Raw genomic sequence first — 11,088 nt, forward strand, 5'->3', positions numbered from 1 at the left:
GTCCTGGCTGTGCTGGGGGACACCCTGTCCAGAGGGGTCCAGCTGGGACCAGCTGTGCTGCAGTTGCCTCAGCCCCATGGGCACAGCTCCCACAGCTGTCCAGCAGCCTGGGTACACCAGGGCAGAGCAGCTCCCTGCAACACACCCAGTGTCTCTGTCCCAACACCTGAACCAGGCTCGCTGGTGAGAGGACAGAGGAGGTTTGCTGCCTTTGGGAATGGCACCTATCTCCTCATGTCAGATGTCCCAAAATGCATTTCCTTAGCTATGCAGAAGCCCATGCCCTGGCATAAAAATATCTGTCCTTTCCCCCACTGGTCTTCCATACCCTTAGAAAACCACCCTCAATGCACCAGGGTACCAGGTCACAGCCCATGGGTCAGTTCCCTGTCATCTGCCACCAGGTGCTGATGCAAAAGGAAAAATTAGAGGAAACTCCTGAGTGCCTGTGGGAACCAGTAGGCATAGAATAGGCAAGCATGGCCATGAATGGTCCATAAGCCAAGCTGGGACTCCTGGGACCCCAGAACTAATGTGTTTTGGAGAAATAGCAAACCTCTGACTGTGCCCGAGAACCTGGAATGGCAAGAGAGGTTTGAGCCTGATTAGGTGGGTGGATATGCTCCTTTTTGGGGTGCACAGACTTTGCTGCCTTGGGTTTCTCCCTGGCTTTGAGCTGGAAGCAAAGATGAACTTGGAGCTAACCAAGTTCTGTCATAGTGGCAATTAGGGAAAATACCAAAATACCAGGAACATTGCTGAAGCCAAAACTTCCTGTAGGAATATGATGTTTAAAAGAAAAATTTTGTTGTTGAAATTTTCTGAAGCATTTGAAGGGATTATAATATTCTTTGAAAGAGAAAATGTAGACATTTTGAAATGTAGCATTCATTTAGTGGGGTGTTATGCTCTGGCATTATAAAACTTCAGAAATTGAAATGCAGTAAAGCCACATCTTAAATAAGTTGTTTTATGGAGAAACAATAAAATACCTCCTGATTTTGATTTATTTCATGATAGAGCTTCTACTTTGCTCAAGAGGATCTCCTGTTTCTCCTGCCCACAAGAGGTGAGAGATGACATGGCAGGGGGCAGGGGGCTGCACGATGCCTGAGCAACCCGGGCGTTGATCCGTGGTTCAGCAGAGTGGAACTGATTTTTTTGTGCCAGTGGGTGAAAGCCCTGGCACTCCCTATCTGTGTGTTCAGCGGCTGGCAGGACAGGAGGCAGATGCTGCAAGGCTGCACGGCCGGGAGCTCAGATCAGCGGCAGCTGCAGGGCTGTGCGGGGCTCGTCCCGGGGTCCCGGCTGCTGGCAGTGCCCCGGTGCAGCGGGAGGTGGCGGCAGGGCCCCGTCCCACCCCTGACGGTGCCCCCGGCAGGACCTGCAGCCCCGGCTGCCACCGGGGCCCGATGCCATCAGCACTCGCAGGCGCTGACAGATGGACCATGGACCCGGCAAGGGGCTGCCGGGGGCCGGAAACTCCTGATCCCTTTTTATCTGCGCCTCAGCCTGCTCTCCCATGTCCCCGTCATGCTCTGTGTCTCGCCTGGTATCTCACGCTCCTATTCCTGTGCCTTGCTGGCTGCTGGGGGCTGCCTAGCCCGCAGCACCCTGCAGCCAGGCACAGGAGCCAGGCTCCCACATGCCAGGCACAGCGTGAGGTTCTGGACCTGCTGGGCTTGGTGCCTGCAAGCACCACCAGCTCTGAGCAAGGCAAGGTACTACAGATGCCCCCATCCCATGTCTGCCTGCTGAGCATCACCACAGCAGCAGGCAGGTGCCTGGGACACGGCTGCATGGCTGCTGTGCATTGCAGGTTGGAGTGGGAGGGATGGATCAGCCCCAGCTCAGCATCACTCTATGCTCTGAGGTCAAGGAGCCTTGCTGCTGGCTTCCTCAAATGTACTGCCTGCTCCTGGGCCAGGGTCCAGTTGGGTATCAACTCAAAACTAATCACGAGCATTTCACTTGGCTCTCATGACATCCCAAATCCCCACTGCTCCATTTCAAATCCACTGTCCCAGCTGGGCAGGGTGGCAGTGGAGGGGTCAGGATCCACAGTTAATGTAGCTGCCCCTAAATGCACCGCCAGAGATCAGCTAATCTGATAATTACAGCAACAAAAGCCATTTAGACAAACCATGACCTGACCTTCGGAGCTTGGAATGAAAACATTTTACCCTCCTCTGTCTGGATCCTGCACTGAGAAAACATCTGTATTTGGAGGATGCTGGGAAAACAGCCCCCGCACAGCACCCGCTGGGGACAGCCTCAGCTCTGCTCCGTGCCACACGCTGCTTGCACCCAGCCTCACACTGGGATGGGCAGGCTGCTAAACCCTTGCTGTGATGCCAAGATCGACAGTGTCCCAGTACTGGGCACTCTGGAGAGGATGAGGCAGGGGCCAGAGGGGTGTGAGGGTGAATCTTGCAAGAGAGAGTGAATGGGATGGGGTCAGTGGAGCTCGCCCATAAAAAGGGCTTTTTCCCAAGACCACATGAGGCTTGATGGTGTGGGGATGCCATCACTAGTTCCCAGTGGTCCCTGTATCCCTGCAGCAGGCTGAGCTCTGCAGGAGCCAGGCTGGCTGCTGAGCCCCTCTGCCCCTGGCTCCCAGGAGGAGCTGCGTGCGGGGGGCCCTGTCTGCATGCGGCACGGCCCTGCGTGCCCGGGGGCTCCTTCGCTCTCTGCAAGGTGTGCAAGCTTTCCCACTGAGTGGCAGGTCATTGCTGGCTGTCAGTCCAAGGCAGGAGATGAAGGGAGGGATGCCTCAGGGCTGGCTCCCATGTTCCTCCTGCTTTTACATAAGTGTTGGTGGCACCCTTTGTGTAGGCTGAGGAGATGAAAGCTCAGGGCCAGAGGGATCTTGCTAACGCAAAGCCACCCAGCTCGGGGGCCCGACAGCCTGCTGCTTTGTCTCTTATTGTCTCATTCTTGCATCTCTTCCCAGCGGAGTCCCGCTCCGTGCTGTCAAGGGCACGGGACACCGGCTGAGCCGGAGGCACCGAGCGCACTGGCAGGTAACTCCTGCCGGTGTTACCTGGTGTTCCTGCTGGTGCTGTCAGCGACCCCGGCTCGCAGGCACAGGCAGCAGCACAGACTGCACCAGACTGACGGCACTGAGCTCACACTGCCCAGGAGCTCCCCAGGAAGGGGAACAAAATGGTGATGATTTGGGGAAACTGCATTTTTTCCTGCAACGAGCACTGCTCAGCCTGCTCTGGCAGTCCCAGGCAGCAGCTTGGTGCAGCCAGCTTGGCAGGCAGCTCCCCTGTGCCTTTGTGACTTCTCTGTTCTGCACTGGGAAAGCACTTGGCCATGTCCCCAAGTATCCCAGTGCTCTTTGGAAAGTGGTAGGATTAGAAACCAGTAAGTGCAGTGAGAGCCTGATAGTCTGGGGACTCCCTAGCACTTCTGTCTGCTCCAGAAATAGGATGGTTTAAGCAGCCTCTGTTTTTCCCATTGCAGCATTCCACTTGTGCAGTGTTTTACTCTGTGAGCAGAACACATGAATCACCCTTCAGTGGGCTACCCCCAGATCCCTCTGATGCCCTCGTTTTCATCAGCTGCTTCCTTGCCCAGCACTGAAGTATCTCTCATTTAGAAGAATCCACTGACCTTGAGAAACCCAAGAGTTCTTTATCCAGTTGCGATTAGAGTTAATATTGGGGCTATAGTTAAGGGGTAGGGTTAGGTTTAAGGTAGGGTTAGTTTTAAGGGCAGGGTTAGGGTTAAGGTTAGGGTTAGGGTTACGGTTTGGATGCCCTGACAGCAGCTTGGCCAGGTCAGGTGTTTCCAGAGGTTCACAGCTATTGCAGAGAGCAGACCTGAAGCTCATTTGGGTTTTCCATGCAGCTTTTTCTGAAGGCCTGAATGAAATTTTGTCCAAGTTGGACTAAAAACACCACCAAGGCCTAAGCTTTGGTCTAGCAGTGCTGTCTTGCTCCTCTGCCTTTCCCATTATTCTGTTTTCTCTGAAGGCTGAAGTGCTGGCACGCTACTGTGCCGACAGACAGCTCTGCCTCTTCCCCACTCTCATGCTAAGCAGAAAGTGCACTGGGCAGTTCTTCCAGGTGCTGCCCAGAGCCAGGGGAGGTGAGAGCTGTGCCCCTGGGCTCCCTCCTGGGCAGCTGGGCCAGCTGTGGTGGAGCCACCTTAGGCATGGGAGGGGGGGCAAGGAGCCAAACTGGTTTTCAGAAGGATCTTGGCTGGGCTAACAGAAGGAGTGTATAACACTGGTTGTCTGTAAAAGCATTTGGGGACAGCATGGCCTTTCCCGTCCTGTACCCATGTGTTTTATGTGACAAAGGGTGGTGTGTGTGGTGTGTGTCATGCTGTCGAGGCTGTTATTCCCGATGTCATTCCCGTTTCCCTCAAAGACTTTCCCAGATGTAGCAGGATTGCAGGTGGATTGTCACAAACTTCAAAAACCGCTCGAGATAGGTGGCAGGTTCCTAACCGCGCTGGTCACACACTGGGAGGCACCATTCCCTCTCCCCGGGAAGGAATGGGGCCAGCCAGGGGTGGGATATTCGAGCAGCCCCAGGCCGGGCCAGAGCCGTGGCTGCCGCTTCCCGCGGGGGTTGCGGAATGAGCGGCGGGATCAGCATCGGGATCAGCACTGGGATCAGCACTGGGATCAGCACTGGGATCAGCACTGGGATGCGCGGGCCGGCTCTGCCCCCTGCCGGCACCGCCCGGCACGGCCGCGCCCGGGAGCCCCGGGGGTCCCCCCGGAGGAGCCGCAGGGACCAGGGACATGGTGGGAAACGCTGTGCCTGCGCGGAGGGCGTGGAGTTGGGCAGCGAGGCGCTGCGAGGAAGACCCCATGGATCAGTGCCATGTCCCGAGCTAAGCAGTGGTAGCGCAGAACCTCACAGGTGACCCTGGGAGGTTCTCGGAGGTAAGCCCACAGCGTCTGACCCGCAGGTGCCTGTGGATCAGGGAAGTGCCTTTGGAAACACCCACTGTCCTGAGAGCGGTCCCTGTCCCGCACCCTGCATCCCGTCACTGCAGGCTCTGGGATCCCTCCCGCCCCTGGGCACCGCGCCCGGACCCGTCACACCTGGGCACGGCCCCGTGGCACCTTCCCGCACCCTCCGAGCCTCGCAAGCCGGCACCATCCTGCACCCCGGGCACGGCACCCCGGGGCTGCGTTCACCCCTGCTTTGCGCTCCAGGGCTGATCTGCAGCCCCGGGTGCCCAACGGGGATTGTGCCGTGACCCCGAGCACTGCACCCCCGAGCACCGCCTTGGGCACGGCATCCCCCGCACCTCCCCGGACTGCTCGGGGCATTGCACCCCGGGGCCGCCCCTGTGCCACGTCTGCAGCCGCGGGAGCTCCGCAGCACCCTGGCGGCTCTGCGGGCCGGGCCCCGCGCGGGGCGGGGCGGAGCGGCGGCCCGGGGGCACGGCCGGCCGTGGGCGGCGCCCGCGCTCCCGCGTCACCGGGCGCGCTCCCGCCGCACTGGCCGCCCGCGCGGCGCCCGGGGCAGGGCGGGGCCGCCGTTGGCCGCGGCGGGGGCGGGGCGGAGCGCGGCGCGCTGATTGGCCGCGGCCGGCGGCGGCCCCGCCCCGCCGGTGAAGGTGAGCGTCTCCTCCAGCGCCGCGCGCCGCCCGTTCCGAACCGGAGCGGACCGCACCGCCGAGCCCGCGCCGCCATGGCCGCCTCCATCTTCGCCGCCGTCCCCCGCGCCCCGCCTGTCGCCGTCTTCAAGCTCACGGCGGATTTCCGGGAGGACGGCGACTCGCGGAAGGTCAACCTCGGCGTGGGCGGTGAGTCCGCGGCTCGGTGCCGCTCGGCGGGGCCATTCCCCGCGGGACGGGCCCGCCGTTGTCCTTGCGGCACCTTCCGCACCCGCTGCGGCGGGCCCCGAGCCCCAAAGGTCACCGGGCGGCGGCGGGCGCCCGGCCGGGCGCGGGCGGCGGGCGGGCAGCGAGGTCCGGCGGGCTCAAGGTCGTGGGGCAGCCCGGCCGCCGGCCGCCGTGTCCCGGGCGGGAGCCGCGGAGCAGCGTCCCCCGGTGCAGTCAGGACGGCTCTCCCTTCCCGCAGCCTACCGCACGGACGAGGGACAGCCATGGGTCCTGCCGGTGGTGAAGAAGGTGGAGCAGATGATCGCCAACGACAACAGCCTGAACCACGAGTATCTGCCCATCCTGGGCCTGCCCGAGTTCCGGGCCAACGCCTCCCGGATCGCGCTGGGTGATGACAGCCCCGCCATCAAGGAGAACCGGGTATGTGCTGGATGGGGAGACTGGGGTCCCTGGGGTGTCTCTACAGCAGACTGAGTAGAAGAGCGCAGATGTGTAGAGGTCCTGCTTTTTGGCAGGATTCGGGGGTTTCTCAGACATGATCTTTCTTGATTGTAGCTTACTTGATGAACTCATGCACTTGAAACTGTTTGTGCAAGTAGTTGTGGTTTTAGGGAAAAACCGAACATGGCCTATGATTGGAATCTGTGTTTTCCTTAATCTTTTAATAGTTTCCCCACAGGAAACCCAAGTCAGATAATATACCACCTTTCCTGAAATAAACCTCTAGCTGAGAATCTGTTCTGTGCCAAAATGTAACAGGAATGGCTGGAGTCTATTTATAATGGTAGAAGTTGTCAGGATGGGCCTGAGCACTGGAGGAGGTTGAAGACCACTGGAAGGGGATGGCATTCTGACTGGGCTGACCCAGGGGACACTTTTGGGATCCTGTCTCACTCTTGCAAGCACTTCTGCTTTCTGTGCACTGACAGTGGTGCTGCCCTGGGGGGCCAGTGCTGGCAAGTGCCTCTGTTGCAGGTGGGGAGTGTTCAGTCCCTGGGCGGGACGGGCGCTCTGCGGATCGGAGCCGAGTTCCTGAGGCGCTGGTACAATGGCAACAACAACACGGCCACCCCAATCTACGTCTCTGCTCCATCCTGGGGTGAGTGCTGCTCTCAGGGAGCCCTGTGGGTCAGCACAGAGTGAGGCACAGCCCTGCTCCTTCAGGGGCCTGGGCACCGAGGGAGGGCCCTTCTCATGTGTAATGGGAGAAGGCAACTCACTGGAAACAGGGCGTGCTTTTCTGAGAAGTTATTTCTTTCCTCAGAGAACCACAATTCTGTGTTTATGGATGCTGGTTTCAAAGATATTAGAACCTATCACTACTGGGATGCTGCCAAGAGAGGTCTGGATCTCCAGGGGCTGCTGAATGACATGGAGGTGAGTAAAACTGGCATGGGATGGGCCAAGTTTGGTGCTGTACTGTCAGTGTCTGCAGCGGGCTAGGCTCTGGTGTGCTGTGCTGGGAAGTGGATCGCTGCAGAAGAGGCTGTTGTTGCCCAGAGCAGCTCCAGGCCTCTCCCTGTGCTGTGGGTGCCCTTGTGGGTGGTCTTGTCCCTGTGTGTATGTGACCAAGGCTTGTTCTCTCCTCAGAGTGCCCCAGAGTTCTCCATTTTCATCCTCCATGCCTGTGCGCACAACCCAACAGGCACAGACCCTACCCCTGAGCAGTGGAAGCAGATTGCTGCTATCATGAAGGTATGGGCTACTCCTGGGGCTAAAGCAGAGCTGAGGGTCAAATAGCCAGCTACAGCATTTGCATCCGAAATGGGCTTTGGAGGAATGGAATGAGGTGTGGCAGAAGTTGAAAGAGTCCCACAAGGCTGGTGTTGAAGGGAGAGGTGGACAACAGAATGCTGGTTGTCTGTGCTCAGAGGAGAGATGCACTGCAGTTCTTGTTGTGCCTCCAAGTTCTTGTTTTCATCCTCTGTGGAGTGGGCCATAGTGAGATTTCTCCTGCTGGAAAGATAATCTGCAGGCAGGTGCTGGATAGTAGCACATGAAGTGGTGTACTTCTTGTGTCCTCAAATGCAGTTTTTCTCCTACATTGACTTTTATTGACCACTTTAGTATTTCTACTCTTTTATCCCAGTAGAAGGAAAGTATTTCAGTCTGGTGTTGCTGGACCATGTTTCCATTGAATTCACACAGAAACTCAATGGTCGTTTTTTCCCTCCTACGGATGCTGTGGGGGGTAGAAGAGAGGTTGTGGGGAGGGATTTCCCTCTAACACTGTTCCTCCTTGCAGCGCCGGAGCCTGTTTCCATTCTTCGACTCGGCCTACCAAGGGTTTGCCTCTGGCAGCCTGGACAAGGATGCCTGGGCTGTGCGATTCTTTGTCTCCGAGGGCTTTGAGCTCTTCTGTGCACAGTCGTTTTCCAAGAACTTTGGGCTCTACAGTGAGTGTCTGGCAGTAAGCTGGCCCAGTAGCATCATACCCAGACAGATGGGGCTGGCATGCTGAGTGAGGGGTGGGGAGTTCTCTGCTTTGCCACGACGTGTGGAACCAGTGGCTCACGTCTCTTGGCTTGCCCACAGATGAACGGGTGGGGAACCTGACGGTGGTGGGGAAGGATGCGGACAACGTGCAGCGTGTGCTGTCCCAGATGGAGAAGATCGTGCGCACCACTTGGTCCAACCCTCCCTCCCAGGGCGCGCGCATTGTGGCAACTACACTTTCTTCCCCGCAGCTCTTTGATGAGTGGTACGTGTTGCCAGGGCCCGTGGGAGAGGGCAAGGGAGGGAAGCTGTCTCCCTGAGGGTCAGGCTTCCAACCAGATGGGTGCCCATCCTCACACTCTGCTTCTGCCTGCTGCAGGAAGGGCAACGTGAAGACAATGGCAGACCGGGTGTTGCTGATGCGGTCAGAGCTCCGGTCTCGACTGGAGGCCCTTGGCACCCCAGGCACCTGGAACCACATCACAGAGCAGATCGGCATGTTCAGCTTCACGGGGCTGAACCGTAAGTATCGAGTGGCCTCTTGAAGGGAGGGTTGGGTGGGAATTGTTTTGCTGTGGGTGAACTGGGCTGAAGCAGTACAAGCGTGTACTCCTGGTGTCACTGGAGTTCTGGCATCACTGCATCAGTGGCTGGAGGGATGAAGCATCACACAGTATTTTAGTGACCGGTTTCTTGAACTTTTCTGCTTTTTGTGAAAGATTCAAGCAGTTCTTTGGGCTTTTCTGAACTGTGGGTCACTTCTCTAACCTGATGCCCAATTGTTTCCCCAGCTAAGCAGGTGGAGTACATGATCAAGGAAAAACACATCTACCTGATGGCTAGTGGGCGCATCAACATGTGTGGTCTAACTACCAAGAACCTGGACTATGTGGCCAAGTCCATCCATGAAGCTGTCACAAAAATCCAATGAAGCCACATGAACAACCAAACTTACATGAAGTCACCAAAGCTATAGTGTGTAGTCCATGTCTTTCTCTGCTCATGGCTTGCCTTTTCCCACACCTCTTGGGGTTTAATAAAGATGGGAGCAGTAGCTCAATCAGGGATAATTGTCTTCTGACATTTTTTGAGTGGTCCTTGCAATATGGTAAGCCAGAGCCCCCAGCAGGTGGGGACAGCATGAGCCACCTTGGCTCTTGTTTCACAACAGCAGTCTGGTCTCCAGGCCCCTTGAGCTGCATCTTTAACACATCCAAATCAACTCCACGTAACCGATCATTTTGATCATGATGAAGCCTGGTGCCAGTGCAATGCACTGTGGGATAACAGCACAGTGGATCTCACGTGGCTTGTGAGCTAATGTCACTCAGTAGTATTTTGGGGAGGGGTAAAGCTGTTGCTAGCTTCTTCTCTCCATCCGTCCCGCCCCTTCCCAATTTCCGAGCCTTATACGAGCAAATATTTGTAATTGTGATAATTGCTTCTTTGTGTTGCTGACATGAAATTAAATCTTTGTCTCTGAATGCTACCCTTGCCTTGTGTGATGTGTCTTCAGATCGTATGAACCTCTCATCAGGCTGAGGCTAAAGCCTCAACATCCTGGTTTGTCCACTCACCTTGTTTCAAGGCTGTCCCTTTGTCTCAGGGTGTGTTGCATCTCTGATGATCACAGCTGCTACTAAAGGGGGAGTCTTACCGGGGGATGTTGTTGAGAGCTCCCTGTGACTATATGAAGCCAACCAACTCTTCCTGTATTAGTCTTGTGTGCTTTTTGCCCCACTGCCCTGTGCTGCCCAGCTCATCCTGCTTGTCTGTCTGTCTGTCTGTGGTTGCTTTCTGGATGGCCAAGTGTTTCCAGCCATTTGGCCATCCCTCCCTGTCCCAGGGCTCTTGGGCTGCCCCTTGGATGTCAAAAAGCAGATCTCTTCTGTTATCCTTTTCAGCAGGCCCCTGGTGAGCCACCATCTACTCCCACTGGCTTCAGTGGGGCCTGCCAGCAACAGCCTGTGTTTCTGGCACTGAAAAAGAGCTGGGACCATCTGTTTCTGCTCTCTGCAGTCACTGCAGATCTATTTGTGAGCAGACAGAGCAGCCTCCTGACAGGATCTTGTGAAGAAAGGGGACAGCTCCTTTCCTTGTGTCAGGTAGCAGTAGTCACTGTTACCCTGATGGATTTGCTTGTGCTGCAGCTTAGACAGAAAAGGCCAAAATGATGCCTTGTTGCCTTGTTGTGTTTGCAGAGTGCATGGGGTCTCTTGTCTGTTCTTTTTGGGTTAGTATTCATATAAGAGAGTGAGCCAGAGGCAGCCTTTCCTCATCTCTGCAGGTGGGGATGGTTTTTTCGTCTTGGTGTCCATTCACAACAGGCATGGTGGGGAAGTGGTTGAAAGGTGATTTCTAGCAGTTACCTCAGGAGGATTTAAGGAACCAGCTCTGCTTTTGTCATTTATGATATTTGCTTACACTTCTGCCCTTACAGACCTCCTGGTGTGAAGGCTGGCCCACCCCTTGTGGTCTATATCTGTTTTGCTAGTCTTACCGGCCTTGTTTTTCTTAGCGAGTGACCTGAATTTCTCCTTTTCTGTGGTGTAAGCTCATTACAAATTATCCCATTTACCATGGCAACAGAGAACAGATTATTCCTTTCCTCTGTACAACAGCTTTTTATGTATTTGAAAACTTCCTCTCTCCCCTTCACATCCTTCACCAGTTAAGATTACGTGCCTCTATTTCCTCAGCCTTTGGGGTAGGTTGTTTTCCAGCCCTCTGTCCACTTTTAAACTGCTCTGTGTTTCCTTAGAAGGGCAGTGCTCAGACAGGGCTGCAGTTATTCCAGGTGAAGTTTTATCAACATAGGTGGACTATGAGATTTCT

General features: G+C 56.1%; 2 protein-coding genes across 2 annotated transcripts in view; both read left to right on the plus strand.

Moving 5' to 3' along the window:
* The window catches only part of DNMBP (dynamin binding protein), a 232,417-nt gene that overhangs the window by 104,304 nt on the left and 117,025 nt on the right, over positions 1–11,088 (plus strand). The window lies entirely within an intron of this gene.
* GOT1 (glutamic-oxaloacetic transaminase 1) lies at positions 5,450–9,742 on the plus strand. The gene is made up of 9 exons (XM_056495110.1): positions 5,450–5,778; positions 6,056–6,237; positions 6,793–6,916; positions 7,082–7,194; positions 7,408–7,512; positions 8,063–8,213; positions 8,353–8,518; positions 8,633–8,775; positions 9,045–9,742. Exons 1-9 carry the CDS (start codon positions 5,664–5,666, stop codon positions 9,182–9,184), a joined length of 1,239 nt encoding a protein of 412 aa, XP_056351085.1. The 5' UTR covers positions 5,450–5,663; the 3' UTR covers positions 9,185–9,742.

Source organism: Oenanthe melanoleuca, chromosome 6 (genome assembly GCF_029582105.1).
Source record: "Oenanthe melanoleuca isolate GR-GAL-2019-014 chromosome 6, OMel1.0, whole genome shotgun sequence".
NCBI lineage: Eukaryota > Metazoa > Chordata > Aves > Passeriformes > Muscicapidae > Oenanthe > Oenanthe melanoleuca.